This window comes from Acomys minous, assembly GCF_964271855.1.
Source record: "Acomys minous genome assembly, chromosome: 1".
Classification (NCBI taxonomy): Eukaryota; Metazoa; Chordata; class Mammalia; order Rodentia; family Muridae; genus Acomys; species Acomys minous.
The window spans coordinates 157,971,967-157,990,679 of NC_140483.1; the positions used below are offsets into that span (position 1 = coordinate 157,971,967).

At 42.6% G+C, this 18,713-nt stretch overlaps 1 protein-coding gene across 7 annotated transcripts in view; it reads right to left on the minus strand.

Annotated features, from left to right (window-relative positions):
* ASTN2 (astrotactin 2) overlaps window positions 1-18,713 on the minus strand; it is a 960,073-nt gene that overhangs the window by 272,210 nt on the left and 669,150 nt on the right. For all 7 annotated transcript variants that reach the window (XM_084779663.1, XM_084779662.1, XM_084779659.1 and 4 more), the window contains one exon: window positions 1,000-1,124. In XM_084779663.1, the coding sequence (XP_084635789.1) occupies window positions 1,000-1,124 (125 nt within the window). The remainder of the gene's footprint in view (window positions 1-999; window positions 1,125-18,713) is intronic.

Below are 18,713 nucleotides of genomic sequence, written 5' to 3' on the forward strand. Positions count from 1 at the left end.
GCCTCCAAGGACATCTTCAACCCATGTGGGGCCCCCTCTCTATATGCCCTTTTACAGAAAAGGCTCATGGTAGCTAGATCTTTTGAGTTTTGTCACTCAGAGCTTGCATGTGATGAGGGTATCTGTCACATTACAGGATAATTTCTGTGGGACAGTCCTTTTCTAAATGAGAGGATTCAATCATCCTTGAGGGTGGCCATTCTGGTTAGTGAACACTACCCAACTATTATATCACAAAAGTACAACAGGTCTACTTACCTTGGAGAGTCACACACACACAAAAAAAGGTAGCAGTAAAGTTGTAAAAAGATAAGGAAGAGAAGAAACACACCCTGAGCCAAGACAAAAAATTTAGGCACTTCAGGAGAACCTGTAAGGCTTGGGATGGGGCTAACGGCGGGACAGGATGGCAAGGACAAAAGATGCAGCACCAGTCACCAGGGTCTAGTCCTGGGATATGTCCTGGATGGCCTTGGGCTTATTGCAACCCAGATTCTTTAGTCTCAAATTGGTATGAATAAAACCCATTAGACAAATGGTTCAGGGACCGCATACAAAGAATAAGCCACATAACTCACATCCTTCCAAGGGGGAGAAAGTCTTGTTTCAAGAGTCTACTGATTTTACTTTAGAATGATTTTTAAATGAGCAAAGAAAACAAAATACTGAAAGTATTGAAATATCAGAAAAATTGTCACTTGAGTGGAAAGTGGTTTGCTACTTGGAGACAGGCAAAGCCTCACTGGGAAAGGGTGGAAAATTGTTCTTCCTCTCAGGGAGAGGAAGGAGGTCCTTGCCAAGAAGCTAGAGTCTCCATAAGCCCCTCATTCTCCTTGGTTCCTAGCAGGAGCTCATGACAAGACAGAGGCCTAGTGTCAGCCCATCCTTCTTGAAAGAGGAGTCTAGCTGGGCTGGAGCATCCTGATATGCTCATGTAGCTCAGGCAACGTGTATGGCTGTGGTCAGTGAGACTGCAGAGGTCTCAAAGGTGCATCTTACCAGTGAGCAGCTGAAGGTCTGGGAGGGGCTCAGAGAGGACCCCCCGGCATTGCTCTTCCACAGGCAGCGGGATCACCAACAGCCCATCCGCCAGCTGGGGAAAGTCCTTGATGAAGTTGTTCTCCCTGTGGGGTAGAGCAAAGAGATTGCAGAGCAGAGAAGGGAACACGGCAATGGTGGGGCAAGGAGCCAGAAAGCTTGTTGCTGGAACAGGCTGAGTGGCCTTGCTGTGATGCTAGCTTCCTGAATCCCAGCTCTGAGAGCATAGCACTGACCACAGGGCACAGAAAGCAGGCAGCTTGGCCATCCAAGCAAGGAGCACCCATTGACTGGCTTTTTATTGTTTCTCTTGCAACCAGAGTTTTCCTCTCTATAAACGAGGCACAGATCTCAGGGCTGCTGTAAAACCTTAATGGGATCAAGCTGCCAATTGCTTAAGACATCCTCCGAGGCTCCATAAACTATATATTTGGCTGTTAACCATCCCTTTGCATAAGCAATGACAGGGCTAAACCTGAATGTGAGGAAACTGAGCATCATACAGCATTTGAGGAAGGGAACAAGGCTAAGCCAAAGAAAGGAGAGCTCGAAAAGTGTCTGTGTGTTACATAGAAAGCCCCTGAGATGCTTTGGCTCAGGCAAGTGGGGAAACCTGAAGTCTGGAGAAAGGGAATTCCTGCTGAGCAACCACCAGCAGACTGAACACAAACTGAGGCCTCTTTACTCCCAGGCTGGTGTTCTTTGCCCAGCCCTACCTTCTTGTGGCCCTGCCCCGCAAGGAAAACAAGAGAACCCCCTAGGTGATCCCCTAATATCAAATCCTGGATAGGTAAAGTTTCAGAGGACAGTGGTGGCAGTGAGTGAAGAACAGTGACACAGATCTCATTATTCGAGACAATAGGCTGACCTAAAAATGGAACATCTAGCCACAAGAGATGGAAAGCTTGCTGACACTAGGAGTGTTCAAGCAGGAAATGTGACAGCAGCTGGCGAGCAGCATCGCAAGGGCATTTCCCTATTTAACCTAACTTTGGAGATCACTTCATGTTCAGAGACCCTCAAAGTTAGAAACACTAATTATAATCCATAGAGGGAGGAGGAGACAGAGGGAAATAACAAAAGGAGAAGGTTACCTGGCGTGGGCAACCTTGAAATGAAAATCAGAGACAAAACCAAAAATACCTGATGCCAAACCAAGGCTTTTGAAGCCTGGACTGCAGGCAGTTCAGAAGCAGCTGAGAAGCTGCCAGCTGGCTTACCTTCTCGTCTTTACTGCACATGTGCACACCATTCCCTAGACACTTTTGAAGTCTGTCACCAATCTATTTATTAAGTGAAAATGTTCTCCAGAGCTGGGTCCACAGAAGGTGATGTTATCACCACCTTCAACACCCCCAGCACCAAAATCATCAACATCCCCAGCACCAAAATCATCAACATCCCCAACACCAAAATCATCATCATCCCCAACACCAAAATCATCAACATCCCCAGCACCAAAATCATCTTTCCCATCACTCTCATTGCTATCTGTTATTCACTATAGCCTTACTTTTCCAGGCTCTAGCAACCTGCTTTTCTTTTCTTTTCTTTTTTTTTTTAAAGATTTATTTATTTATCATATATACAGTGTTTTGCTTGCACATACACCCGAAGAGGGCACCGGATCTCATTATAGATGGTTGCGAGCCACCATGTGGTTGCTGGGAATTGAACTCAGCCCCTCTGGAAGAGCAGTCAGTGCTCTTAACCACTGAGCCATCTCTCCAGCTCCAACGTACTTTTCGTATACCTGAGTATTTATTCTTCACAGTGGCTCTTGAGCTGGAATTATGTGTAAATAACAGATAAACAACAACGAGATTCTAGGTTGATGAGAATAGAATTTAGAGCCAGGTTTAGCAGAGTCTGGGCCTCTTTTCCAAAGATACATGTGCACTATGGTGAGTTTCCAAGCTACTCTTGCTTTACAGTATTTTGTGTGCACCTGATGTCAATCTGTGGAGCCACATGACCTGCTACTCTGGGAGCCCAAAACAGCACTGGGAATAAAGGAGACAGCTTTCCAGGCAAAGAAAACACCACACACGAGGTACCACAAGTGAAATAGTTGCTGGGCCTACAGCTCATCCCTTAACTGTGCAGTAGAATGGAAGGGTGTCCTAGGTTGAGTACTACGGTCAGAATGCCTGGCTTTGTCCTTTGTCCCCCCAGGTCTTCCAAACCTGCTGAGAGAAATATTGGCCGTGCAGTAGAGCCAGTGAGCTCACTGTCAGGGATTCTGTAGGACTGTAAGATCCTCTTTCTATTTTGTAAGTAGGAATAACTAGTTTTGATGGCTCTGAACACTGGCCTCCAGGTCTCACCACATGAAGTCCTCCCTGAGCAATCAGGGACGATGCTCCTAAACCTCAATTTTCTCATCTGTAAAATGAGGCTCATGGAAGTTTCCCAGATTGCTGTAGTGGAAGAGTGGGAATTATTTTATTTATAGCACTAACTGGATGTCAGGTATCGCGGTAAGCACTACGCCCAATGTGTGAAGTGGGTGCTGTTACAACATGCAGTGTAGGGATGGAAACTTTAGCTTGACAACTGAAGGCTGCACAGTTGGTAAGTGTGAGGTCCTCGGTAGTGTGGCCACAGAGTCCATAACTCTCATCTCAGTCAATATGAGGGCTGGAAGTCCTTCCCCCAGGATGGATGGGCTGAAGGCCTCAGCATTGTAAAGGCCTCAGTGCCTGAGATTTCCAGAACCCAAACACCATGGCAGAGAGAAGGACCTGTGGCTTCTTACAACCTGACTGTACACAGAGGCTCTGCTCTCACTGTGCCCTCTGGAGTCCTCACCCTGAGTGGGGCACCATCATATTCTACTTAAACAATAGGGAGAAGGTGACTCCACAAGATGTGAGGTGCATACCAGTGATTGCCAGGTTGAGCACATTTGCTAATCAGGCCTTGGAAGGAAATTTACGTTACCACTTCAGTATGGGAGGCTTTTTTCAATATCCACCAACTTGTGCATATTTTTAAAGGTGAAGAAGAGGGAATCTATAGCCACTAGTACTCTCATTCCCTTCCTCCAGCCCCTGTGCTCCAAGTCACTCAGGATTTTAGGGACATCTGACATCAATGGACAATGGAAAGATATGTACATGGGCAATAGGTACATGTAGGAGAAAACATGGATTAAGGTTCCTCTTCTTGCATAAATATGTTCCTCTGAGCTTCCAGAAAGGACTTCCAGAGAGTAACTTGACGAATCTCATGAGGAAGGAGAATAAAGAATGGAGGAACTGCCGGGCAGTAGTGGCAACGCCTTTATTTATTTATTTATTTTTTTAGCTTATGTTTTCTATTTATTTTTCTTTTCTATTTTTTTTATTTTTTCTCCTTTATTAATTTATTCTTGTTACATCTCAATGGTTATCCCCTCCCTTGTATCCTCCCATTCTTCCCTCCCTCCCATTTTCCCCTTATTCCCCTCCTCTATGACTGTTCCAGATCTAGCCAATGGACAGAACACTCTCCACAGTAGAGTGGAGAGTGGGATATTACTTTCTCACATACTCTGGTGCCTCACCTTTGACCATGTCCCCTGGAGGGGGAGACCTGGTGGCACTCAGAGGAAGGACAGTAGGTTACCAAGAAGAGACTTGATACCCTAGGCACACGCCTTTAATCCCAGCACTCGGGAGGCAGAGGCAGGCAGATCACTGTGAGATCGAGGCCAGCCTGGTCTCCAAAGGGAGTCCAGAACAGTCAAGACTACACAGAGAAACCCTGTCTCGAAAAACCAATAAATAAATTAATAAATAAATAAAATGGAGGAATCAGTTAGCATAGAACGCTAAGAGCTAAGAGTGAGCCACACAGTCAGGGATGAAGCAGTGAATGACGGGACAGCCACTAAGTCTTTCCCAGGTTCATTCCGGCTGTCTGGGCAATAGCCACAGTTCTGCATGGACTCCGCCAGCAGAGGGCGCACAGGGCCTTTACATCAGTGTGTTCTGGGAAGAGGCAAAATAACTGATGGGGGCGAAAACAGCCCTGGGAAAGTTCTGCTGGGCAGAGAGAACCCTCAGATGAAAGCTGAGAGAGCCTGCAAGCCCAAGGCTGAGGAAGGGACCCCGAGGTGGCATGTCCTGACTCAACATATAAAAATCGAAAACAATTCTGCTCCTTCGCTCTGTGGTCTTCTCTCCCCCTCTTTCCCCAAGCGTGTGTGTGTGTGTGTGTGTGTGTGTGTGTGTGTGTGTGTGTGTGCGCGCGCGCGCGCGCGCGCAACTTTTGGTGTGTGCATACCTGTGTGTGTGTGTTTGTGTGTGTATGTTTGTGCGTGTGACAGGCACTATCAGTCTCATTTTATAGATGAGGAAATAGATGCTCAGGAAAGTTAAGAAATTTGTCTGAATGAGATCCACAGTAGCCACAGCTCACGCTAACCCCTGTGGTTTGTAACTTGGTGCCTGCAACTGGCAAGTTTGTATTCAACTGAGTACTTGCATTTAGGGAATCCAGCCAGGATCTGGTCTGCTTTCTTGATCATAGACTAATCCAGACACTCTTGGAGATGAAAGCAGGAAGCAGGCATCAGCACAGCCACTGCAGAACATGCTTTCAAGCATGTGGGTTTCAGCTTGGCTGCACAGATTTATGTGTCTTTATCATGTAATATTGTTGTTTCAAATTAGTGATAGGGTCACTGTTTTAGACATATGTCTTCAAAATGCATTCATATAAAAGTTAAATCTCAACTGATATTATATGGAAACAACTCAGCCAGAAAATTTAAGCACATCTTGGAAATTTTGACATTGAGTGGGTAACAGTGGCTCTGAAAATCCAAATGGATTCAAGGCATGTTTTGAGCACCAGGGCTACAGCAGAGGGGGGGTGCAGGATGGTCTTCCACTGGGGGAGAGGAAGAAAGAATAAATATGCTGCATTACAGTCTGTAGGAGTAAGGATGCTGCATTACAGTCTGCAGGAATAAGGATGCTGTATTACAGTCTAGAGGGATAAGGATGCAGTATTACAGTCTGAAGGAATAAGATGCTGTATTACAGTCTATAGGAATAAGATGCTGTATTACAGTCTATAGGAATAAGATGCTGTATTACAGTCTATAGGAATAAGGATGTTCTATCACAGTATGGAGGAATGAGGATGCTGTAGTACAGTCTAGAGGAATAAGGATGTGTTACACAGAGAGATAAGGATGTTGTATTACAGTCTAGAAGAGTAAGGATGTTGTATGACATAGAGGAATAAGGATGCTGCATTACATAGACAGTCCAGCCTCTGCTGGACTCCTGATGCCCACTCTGGACCAATATTACCAGTCCGCTCTTACTGTTCTCTCATGAGACAGGCTCCTGCTCTAAATCCCCCAGCTGGAATGTGTCCTCTCTCTGGGAGGTTCTTCCTTTTTTATGTACCTGGACCACTTCTGCTCACCAGTCAGACCACCCAAAAGGTCACTGCTTTTAGGAAAGTGCCTCAGATTAAATGTGTTACACATATTTTATATATTGGTCTTTTCTTCCAAGAAAGCCTTTACAGTTTATAGCCGTAGATCCACTCATGGAAAAGTGTGTTTCTCACTGTACTGCAGGCTTCGTGTGGTCCAAAAGGGTGCACTGAGACCCAGTTAAGTCCAAACTGTGAGACTAAGTACAAAGGAGTAAGGCATAAATGCTCGGTGAGAATTTATTGATAACATGAAAGACACAAACAAAAGATGGCAGTGTGTGCGTGGCTACTGTTCTTTGGTAGATATTTCTGTAATGCTTCACTGTCCAGAATGTTTCCTCATCAGAGGGCTATTAAAGACTTCAGTCTAGCACTTCTACAAAATCATTCAAAATCCTTTGTTAGGCTGATTTACGGATTAGAATGTCATGACTGTGGAGAGTTCAGAGGTCAAAACATAAAGCTCAATTTTCTTGGGCTTTCTTCACTTCAAGAGTAATTCATTTCCCACTTGTGTCTTACCTAATATTTTGGTGACTATTGGGTCAAATGTTCTGGGATACATTGACTTAAAGGGCCATTAGCTTCCACCAACCTAAAAGCAACCAGAATGCCATCAGATAGCTTCTGACACTGAGAGGTAGCCGGGGTATCCTGCCTGTTATTGTAGCCTGCCTACATGATGTTTCCACCAATTGTATCCGAATAAATGTCCTGACTTGTGATGTTCTCTCTCTCTCTCTTTTTTTTTTTTAGAACTATAAAAACTTTATGAGACCATTTGAAGGTTAGAATATATTATTTGAGGGTACCCTGAATTCATGTTCCCAGGCCTGGATCACCCCAATTTGGCTTAGGAGTAATTCATCTCTCACTCACTTTGAGGTAAGAAGTGTTTTCCATCAATGGTGCAGATAATGTGGCTCCCATAGAGATTTGACAGAGAGGCTGAGGACTATTAACTTAGGGAGCCATGTGGCAAAACATGATTTCTCTAAACAAGGTACATCAGGTATGAAACATGCATTTGTGCAGAGGATTGCTAGATAGAAATGGGGGAGGGGCTCAAAATCACCAAGGTAAAAGAAATCCTTCCCATGCCTTTTCTCTCATGCATCTATCTGGTTTGTGAATAGATTTCCAAAGTTGCTGGTATCTGAGTACGTAATGTGCAGAGCCATAAGAGTCGTATAGCCACAGATCCAAGTTCTGTCTTGGGGGGGTGGTGAGAGAGGGAGGTTCACTTAAGCTCCATGAGCTTTAGCAAAATGTGGGTAATGAGTTTAGCTTCCAGAAGGCAGAGGGGGCTACCTTTCATGAATGCTAATTTTGTCTATCTGTCTTTCTCCATTCCCACATTAGGTTCTGAGTGTCTTCAAGGGTTTTAGACACAGTTGATCCAGGGCCTGGTTTACATTATACACCAAAGAGCAGCTGCTGACCCAGGTACAGAAAGGAGGGCAGGCCTCCTTCTCCTCCACCGTCACCTGCACATCACTTCTGGGTGACACAGATTATACAAAGCAGCTCCCACTGTTTTGCTTCCTTTTGCTCATCCATGCTGACAAGACGGACAAGCAGGGGGACCTGGCCTCCTACACACCTTCTCCACACCCTTCCGGTGGGCCTTACTTTCCTCCCTGTCTCTCTCCATTTTTAAAAGTATGTGTGAGGGTTTTAGATACATAGGGACCAGCAGGTCAGAACCAGCACCTCTCAGGTCTGTGGAAATTAGCATTTAAATAAAGGCATTTGAGGAGGTGAATCACCCCAGAGCCAGCCAGTGTTGTCTGCAGCCTGTTTTTACTTGGGAGAAAGGTTGGGAGAAAGCTGGCCTGCGATTTTCAGATTTTCAGTTTTCAGGGATGGGACTCACTGTCTCCCTTTCTGGCTTCCTTTAGCCTGCTGAGAGCTTTCCAAGAGAGTCTCATCAAACACCCTATGCCTCACCTCCAAGGAACACCTCTTTTGCTGGGAGAGAGAGAGAGAGAGAGAGAGAGAGAGAGAGAGAGAGAGAGAGAGAGAGAGAGAGAGAGAGAGAGAGAGTCCTTTGGCTGAGATGTGGGGTCCCTGGTTTATGGTAAGCAACTACATGTGTTTCTTTCACTGCTCTGTCACAGTCTAGATATCGGATTTGAAGACCTATAAATAAAAACCACTCCCCTTCTTTGGAACTGAGAGGAGGACTCAGGGTGGAGCTGATGCAAACTGCAGCCTTCTGTCCATTTGGGCCTATAAATCAGGGGACCGACTAACTGGTTATTAACACCGGCTTAGCCACTTTGATCCTGAAGCTTGACGTTACCCAGGGAACAGTTAGAAATGCTTCTCTCATACTCCAATACTTGAGGGCTATGGGCAACAGGTCTCACAATGAAGTACTGCTGAGAGAGTTCAAGTTAGCATTCCAGGTTAGCACTAAACTTGCCATCCAGCTGAGTAATGGGATTACAAGTGTATGTCACCACATTTAACTTAGCTACGATGGATGTTACTCTTAATACTGATTAAAGTTCAAGGTCAAGCCCTCAGTACACATTCTTCCATCCAACCTTTCATTCATTCATCAGTTCATTCATTGAGCATTATTTTGATGAGGCACTGGGCATACAATAAAGCCATCCTGTACCCAAAGGATTATGACAAAACATGTATTTTTTTTAAATGCTTCCTACATATGTATGTTTGTGTTCCAAATTAATGTTTTTGAAATGTTAAAACAAAGCTTTTCTCCTTCTCTGGAGATCATATTTCTCTGGTATAACATACAAAATCAGTGGATCTATCCCTTTCGTAAAAGAACAGATACCACCCAGAAAAGGGGGGGACTCCCTGCTCAGCTTTGCATCTCAAAGCAGGTTTTGTAGTGTTTCAAGCCAGAAAGCACCAAGACTAAAAACTCTTTCATATATATATCCAGGCTTGGCCAACTCAGATCATTGTATTTTATTTTAACATAGAGACAGTGCAGGTGATGACCTCAAGGGAGTTCTACCAGACAGGAAACGGTATAGCCCTTTTTTTCTCTTTTTTTCTTTTTCTTTTTGTCACTAGTGCTTCAAGGAACTGCTAGAGAGGAAGACTATGAGGTCAGAGTTCAATTGGGGATATCCTGGAGACCCTCATTTGGTCCTTTTGAAATGACGCATTTCACACATGTACATGCAGTTCAAGGGTAATATTGTTGGTAGACATTTTTTGTGAACAATGGTGACACAGAGTCAAGGCATAATGTGTAGGTTTATAAGCCCCCTTATTCAGTAATAACAAGGATTCTCATGAAAGCCAAAACTGGATAATGTCCTTTCCTTAGTGCTGACCCACAGGGAAAAGGAGGAGATAAAGCTGTCAAGATTTTTTGCTCTCATGGAGGCAAGGGTGCTGGAGGACCCTAAGATTGGACCAAAGAGGATTTCAGGATGCAGAAAACCTCCACTGAGTCTTCCTGAGAGCTTCTTAGAACTCAGAGTGGCGTCTCCTTCAGGGAACTGTCATAACTCCCTTCTTCAGAAGCAGTGTCCTTGTGTTCTCATAACATGTGGTTCTGGTTCCTATGTCAAAACCCTACACTTGGCCACCTATAGCTGTTCTCTACATGTCTGTTTTTGGGCTCTGATCATGGATTTTGTTGATTCCTCTTGAGTCCCTTTTCTGGCAGGCTCACTTCAGGTTCTGATATAGATCCAATGTTTCCTACCCATATGCCTTGATTGAGGCCACCATCCTATCTCATAGGACCACAGAAACAGCTTGTTAATGGTGCTATCTGCACCTAGTCATGTCCCCTCCAATTTGTTAACTATCACGCAGCCAGAGTGATTTTCTATAATGATTGTCCTACTGGAGCCAGTATTATGGTTCAGTAGGTAAAGGTGCTGGCCACTAAGCCTGAGGAGCTGTGTTTAATCCCTGGGAAACATAAGGTAGAAGGAAAACACAACTCCCAATGAGTTTTCTCACTCTCCATCTCTCTCTCTGTCTCTGTCTGTCTCTGTCTCTATCTGTCTGTCTGTCTGTCTGTCTGTCTGTCTGTCTGTCTCTGTCTCTGTTTCTCTCTGTCTCTCTGTCTCTCTGTCTCTCTGTCTCTCTCTCTGTCTCTCTCTGTCTGTCTCTGTCTGTCTCTGTCTGTCTCTGTCTGTCTGTCTGTCTGTCTGTCTGTCTGTCTGTCTCTCTCTCTCTCTCTCTCTCTCTCTCTCTCACACACACACACACATACCACACACACACACAAATATTAAAAATACCTTTGGATGCATTTAATAGTACACTCATGTTCTGGCCCCACCATGACAAATCACCTTACGCTGACCATCTTACAACAGCACAAACTTACTGTGTTAGAGATCTGTAAGTCAAAACTCTGGCATAGATTTCTTCTCTAAACCGAAGATATCAACAGGCTGCATTCTTCCTAGTTAATTACCTTGTACTCTCCAGCTCCTCAGGGCTACCCATGTTCTCTGTCTTTCTTCTCTATCTTCAAATGTAACCCTACTCGCCTGAGAACTCTGATTTTATCCCCAGCTTTCTTCTACCTTAAGGACTCTTTTCATTTTACTGGGTCCAATTAGATCATGAAAATCATCTCTCTAACTCTGCTCATCTGCCTAATGCCCATTTTGCCAGCTAAGATATTCATAGTTTTCAAGGATAAGGAAATGGACATCCTGGAAAGAATTCAAAGATTTCCCTCTGCTCTATCATCCACGAGGACATTGTCACTTCTACTCTCTGAATTCTCTGTCTTAATACAGTACTAATTTGTGACCAGCACTAGCAATTTCACACTGTTCTATTGTTCCTGGTCATTGCCCATATTCCTCACTGGACCATGAGTGCCTGATGTCAAGATCCATGTGTGTCTGTCATATGAAATGTTAAGCATCAAAAAAACAAAAACAAAAACAAAAAACCCACAAAAAACTATAGTAGTCACCAATGCACACACAGGGAGCTCAATAAGTGCTTACCCAATGAATAAATGAAGTATGCAGCTGCATTAAATCAATCCCTTCAACACACTGCATTATTGCCTTATTATTCTTTGTCTCTGTTTAGTCCTCCTCCCCTTCCTCTCTTCCTCCTTGTTTCTTTCTCTTTGATAACTAAAAATTACATAACATAAGAGCCAGTCTTACTTTAAAATTCTTTACATTTACATATTTACTTATTTGGTGCATTTTTAAGCCAGAGAACAATTTGTAGAAGTCTGTTCTCTGCTTCCCCCACGTAGATCCTGGGCATAGAACTCAATTCCTTATGCTGGGATGTAGGTGTCTTATCTTTAAAATTAGTATCCATTGATTATTTACAATATCCTATTCATCACTCATTATCGAAATTAAACATCCTGTTTAATTTTACATGTATGGTAACTGAGTGGTATATTGAAAGGAGAGAGAAGAAAGAGAGAATGCAGAGATGTAATGAAGTTAAATAATGAAAGTTTAAAAAAACTAGGATTTGAACAGTGTAACTCTATGTTCTTAAAAACTAGGCACAAATATGCTAGTGAATGTTTAATTTTGCTCATAAATAAAAAGTAAAGGTTGTCTTGTTGAAAATACCAGTGCTGGTTGAATATCCCATATGGATGTTGACATCAGTACTAGTAATGCCCTTTATTGAATGCATCCCATGTGTTATGTGATCTGCACGCTCTGTTTTCAGCATGCTAGATGATCTTATGAGGTAAGTTCTATTATCTCCTATCTCCATGGTGGTGGTGAGGAGACCGGGGCTTTGAGAGGTGACGTCACTCTTAGTGTCACCTAGGATGGAATCAAGAAATTCATTCTACTCCACTACCCACGCATCACCCCCACCTTCCCTGCTGTTCCGAGCCCTGCTTTCTCTCACAGGGTTGGACGTCCCCGTGCTGAGCTAAGCTGGGTTACATACTGCCATGCCCCTGCTCTCTAAATGCAAAAGAACTTCCATTCATGGCACTGAACTCACTTATGAATTCTAAGCATGACCGTTTCTAACTCTTGCCCTGGTAATTGCGATCCCTAAAATTGAAAGAAATTGCAGGCTAGAGAAACATTATCTTCTCCTTAGCCACTTTGCCCCTCCACCTCCTTGCCTGTGTGTGTGTGTTAACGCAGGGATTATGTGTCCTGTCATAACACTGGGAACAAGCTGAGTTGCTCTCACTGTGACCCCTAGAGCATCTTCTCAGACTCTTCCCTCTAGTACTGAAGAAGGAACTGAAGATGCTGATACCTTGACATGCAACTTTAGAGTTGGAGGTGAGGAGGGTTCAACACTGCTAGGTCCAACCTCTGCATTTTTCTGACTAAGTGCTACCATTATCTCTATTTAGTAGATGCTGTAAATAAGAGCCATGGAAGAAAATTAGCCTTGTCCTGATGATTGCCCTGATGCAGCCAGAGATTTCGAACTAAAATGCTTCCTTCTATATAGGTGCAGGCTCTAAAGGAAGGATTCCCTCGTCTCAGGCAGCTGTCAACCCTTCTGGGGGGAAAGGTGCATCTAGGAGAGCTTGGTGACTCCAGCTTAGTCCTGCATCTGCTCCCCAAACCCTTCAGCATTATAGCTACTAATTTGTATCGTGTCAAGGGTGGAAGTTAATGTCTATGTATGTATCTACCAAAGAGATCTCAAGTCTCGTTAGGATCCTTATATCTGGTTTTCATGGAATTTTCTCTTCCCTAGAACGCTCCTCCCACCATTTCAGGATACTCTTCTCAAGGCCAGGGGCTGGATTCCATTCATCTGGCTGCCTGGGTTATAGCATAAACACTTACATATTATCAGTACAAAGAAGGCTTCAATGCCAAATAAAGCCAAGAGCTAACACAGCTGACCTATGTTCCTTTTCCATGTCACTGAGTTTCTCCATGTCCCCAGCCCTCCTCAGGCCAGTCATCTTAGCTAGTGAAACTTTGCGACACAGAAACTCTATGTTCTTAAGTAATTAATTTCTCATCTCTGGGGTATTCTAAGCTTTAAAAACATTTCCCTGACTAACACAAGTGTTCTCAACCAGTTCTAACTTAGAAGGTAAAGAGAAGGTTCCCATAAATTCATGACAGTGAACCATGTTCTCATGGGGCACTGTCTGTCTTCTCTTCCCCCATTTTTCAATAGCTCAAGGTAACATTGAATCCACTCTGTAGTGAAGAATGACCCTGAACTTCTATTTTTCCTGCCTCTACATCTAGATCCAAGCATATATGGCCATGCAAGCTTTATGCTATGATAGGAATCTAAGCCAGGGCTTCTTACGTGACAAGCTCCCACTAACTGAGCTGCAGCCCCATCACTCATGGTTTTTTCTTTTCTTTTTCAGATTATAATATAATGAAATGGCTTCTCCCTTCCCTTTCCTCTCCCAAGGCCTCCCCTGAACTCTTCCTTGCTCTTTTTTACAAATTCATGGCCTCTCTGTTCATTATCTGCTGTTATATGCATGTTTGTATATATGTACATTTCTAAATATAACCTGCTCAGTCTGTGTAATATTGTTGTATATGTATTTTCAGGACTGACCATTGGCATTGGATGAACAATTGGTGTGCTCTTCCTTGAAGAAGATCATTTCTCCAATTCCCAGCATGTTTTAGTTGATTGCTGTTCTTTGCCTAGGGTCAAGGCCCTGTGGGCGTTGCCCCATTCGCTTTGACATGTCTATTGATGTCATCCTCCTTCAGCTTATGTTTAGGCCATCATAGTGGATATAGCTATAAAACAGTCCTGCACCTAAGGCTTGGGGAGACTTGTGGAACAGAGGCAGAAAGAACCATAGGATCGGGGAGTTTCCTATGAGATTGTGCCTCTTGGTAATGTCAGAAGCTATACCCATAAGCTTTTTCACAGTTTTAAAGACATTATTTGCAGTGAGCACCTGTTTTTTGCATTCTGCTTCTGCCTCACATTTTCTATGCAGCTTTAGGTAGACAGACATTGAACTTTTAACCTAGATTTGTGTTGCCTCATCAGAAAAAAAAGGGGATACTAATCATTCAAATCTCACATATTTGCTGTAAAGATGAAAAGAGCCCATAAAACGGGTAGCTTAGCATAAGGCTTGAGCAGAGTAGGCTCTCAATAGATGGTAGTTATTGCTGCTCGGAATGTGCCACTCCAGATTTTAATTTAGCATATTCCAAAGGCTTGTGCTTACAAGTAAGAAGAATACAAATTTTAGAGCTAGAATGGACCTTTGCCCCTTTTCTTCCACTCCAGCTAGACAGGATAGGCTGTTACCCAAGACACATAACAGTGATAATGATAATGCAGGGCATGCAGCTATGCATTAGAGCTTCTTTCTTCTTTAGCTGGCACATAGGATTCTTCCTAAATCATATACCTTGTCCATAACCTCTGGAAGAGCCTTGAGTGATCCCTCTCCCCAACAACATCTTGCACTAAAGTCACTGCCAGTGTTGCTCTTTGCCTGGCTTTAGGATAAGAACCAAACTGCACCCTTCCCTCGCTTCCTCCTGAAAAAAGCATTGAGTCCTTAGAATATATTGAAAATGTTTGTAGTTTGTACCATCAAATTTCTTGTAGGTCAGACTACAACTGAAAGATAAAAGATGTTTCAAGACTCTTGAGTTAAAGCAACAGATGAGGAGGAAAATCAAGGCCATAATTTTAACTAAGAATATTGCATCCATCCAATCATATTGTTACTCCTAGAAAGAGTTAGAAAAAGAAATGATTTTTCTCTTTATATTCTCATTTCAAATCAAACAGGAGGGGGAACTTTGGGATCTGAACAAATGCTATAAAGACAGCTGGTTCTGGTGTGAATTTGTGGCTGGGGTCAAATCTCTGAAAGTTTCATTTTCCTTTTTGTCTTTCCCATTCTCCCTGGGGCACCTCGGGGTCTTTCCATACAGTCACCTCTAATGAGCTTAGCAAAATGAGAAACCTGCTGTAGGAGGAGAAAAATCTAATAGCAGTCACTTTCTTGTTCACATGGACTCTCTCCTCTTTCTCCCTTTCTTATTAGTCATTAGCAACAAAGAAAGGAAACACCCAAAGGCAGTAGAAAGGCAGCATGATTTGCCTGTGCTTTCTGCAGCACCGTGCTAATGAGCATCCCACCATGTCTCATAGTCCTTGTTGTTGCACAGACATCAGTTGCAGCCCGAACCAGAACTCAGCTCATGTGGACATTAACCAGTCTGTTTTCTAACTAAGGTGAAGTGTGCATATCATTATCGGACAGCTGGAGATTGTTTTTAAGTGCTCCTTAAACCAAGGGACGTGGAGACATTCACAGAGAGCCCAGGAAAACAAACATCCAATTGATGAACACGAGTTTTGTCTTTTCAAATTTGGCATCAAAATGTAATTGATTCCAGTTTTGAAGTCCCTCTTTCTAGCTTCCCACCCTGTTACTCCCGGTGATGTTGTTGTCTGGAATCATGTAATTATGCTGAGCATCATTTTGCAATGGCTCTACACATGAGCTAGGATCTCTTAAGTTGTACTTCTTCCTAAGTGTATGGTTCTGATGGTATTTTTAATTGCATAGCCCTCAGCTACCTTATTTGTAAGACTGGATTATCAAAGAACCCATTTTAAATTTTTTATTAATTTTATGTGTATTGGTGGTTTTCCTGCACTATGTATGTACACCATATGCACATCTGGTGCTTGCAAAAGCCAGAAGAGGGCATCAAATCCCCTAGAACTGGAGCTCCAGCTGCTTGTATGTTGCCACGTGGGCACTGGGAATCAATCACGGATCCTCTGGAAGAATAGCAACTGCTCTCTAAACTGATCAGCCATCTCTCTAGTTCTACAAAAGCACCTGCTTCATAGGCTAAGTTATAAGGAGCCAAAGGGAGAATGAAGATGGGCATGGTAGTTCATTCCTGTAGTCCTAGTGCTTGAGAGATGGAGACTGGAGGCTTTCTGTGAGTTAGAGGCCAACCTAAGAAACATAGTGAGTTCCAGGGCCTAGACTATGGTAAGAATCAATATCAGGAAAACAATAAATACAAACATAATACACACAAATGGGGGGGGAGGGAGAGGGAAAGAGAGGGAAGGAGAGAGACAGACAGAGAGAGGGAGAGACAGAGAGATTGAGAGATAGATAGATAGATAGATAGATAGATAGATAGATAGATAGATGGAGAGGGAGGGAGAGAGAGAGGGAGAGGGAGAGAAAGACTCTATGTATGTTGTTGGTTACTGTTACTATAATTACTCATTTACTGATAAGACTCAATAGGGAAGAGGATACCTCTGCTTCTTCCAACTTCAAACAAGTAATTATATTTTACTAAACTTTGCTTCTTCATTCACAAAAGAGACAAAATAACTATATAAGTATTGGAAGCAGTGAGATAATATATTATAATATATTCAGTATTGCACCCTATAAGTTACATTATTCATAAAAATGATTTAGGTACTAAAATATTAAGCAAGAAAAATATCAGGGCTGGAGAGATGGTAGGTAATATGTTTGCTATGCAAGTGTGAAGACCAGAACTCAGATCTCTAGCACCATGTAATTGCCAGGTAGACATGGTAGGCTTCTAATGACTCCAGCACTCTGAAGGCAAAGGATGGGATCCCTGGAGCAAGTCGACTAGCTAGGTGTGGGGTCTGAGTTCAGTTGAGAGACCTTGCCTCAATGGATTTGGTAGAGAATAATCAAGAAAGACTTGGGATACCAACTACAGATCTCCACATTCAGGGGCAGAGGTCTATGTGTACACCTGCACCCACACACAGGCAAACATGAATGAATATATGCATATACAGTACACACACACCAGCACATGTCAACTAGAATAACATAAGAATTAGAATAAAACATCAGAAAACCGAAACAGAAGTTGCTTGTATTTAGTGATTATAGCAGTGTTACAAGATATATGTTCATATATGAAAGCCAGTTGCTCTCCTATATGTCAGCAATGAACAACTGGACTTGAAATTAAAAAACAAAAACAATAATAACAACAACAAAAAACATTGGGGCTGATGAGTTGACTCAGTGGTTAAGAGCACAGTCTGCTCTTCCAAAGGTCCTGAGTTCAATTCCCAGAAACCACATGGTGGCTCACAACCATCTATAATGAGATCTGGTGCCTTCTTCTTGTGTGCAGGTGTACATGCAAGCAGAACACTGTATATGTAATAAATAAATAAATCTTAAAAAAAAACAACATCATCTACAGTAACATGCACACAAAATACAAATGTAAATCTAACAAAGTACATATAGCTCTATATAAGCAAAACTATGAAATCTAGATAAACAAAATCAGTGATTTAAAAAAAAAATGGAAAGAGAGTCCATGCTGATAGTCAATATTATTAAAATGCCAGTTCTTTTAAAGTTGACCTATTGAGGCTCAGTGTGATACAAATATAAACCCCAAGTTATTTCCTAGAAATAACAAATTCATTCTAAGTAAGATACAAAAGACCCAGAATACTTAGCACAATTCAAAGAAAAAAAAAAGCAAAGTCTGAGGGTGGATGCTACCCAATTTGAAAAGCTTTTATAAAGCTAGAGTAATCAAGCCATGAATTATAGGTGAAATAACAGACAAGTAGACTTGGGGAACACAATAAAAGGCCCCCAAACCAACTCACACGCAGATGTGGTCAATTGAAAGCTTGACAAAATAGCAAAGGAAATTCAATAGAAGAAACAAAGGGTAGTGTTCTCAGGAAATGCTGCTGGAACAGCTACACATTCATGTGCAAAAGTAAAATCCAAACTAAGAAGAGAATAACAGAAAATGAAGAGTGGAAATAAAGACCTTACATTTTCCACAAATTTAATTAAATATGCTTAAATGTAAAAAAAAAATCCTATAAAATACTTTAAGAAAAAAAATATCTTGGTAAGCCTGGCTTTGACTGTGTGTATTTTACACAAGATTCATTTTTTTTCTTCATACCTATTTTTCTTTTAATTTTTATTTTTTTAAATTAATTTATTCATATTACATCTCAGTTGTTAGCCCATCCCATGTATCCTCCCATTCCTCCCTTCCTCCCACTTCCCCCCTACTCCCCTCCCCTCCCCTATGTCTGTGTCTGAGGGGGACCTCCTCCCCCTGTATATGCTCATAGGGTATCAAGTCTCTCCTTGGTGACCTATTGTCTTTCCTCTGAGTGCCACCAGGCATCTCCATCCAAGGAACATGTTCAAATATGGGGCACCAGAGTTTGTTACACAAGATTCATAATATAGAAAAGAGCTGACAAATTTAACTTAACTAAAATAA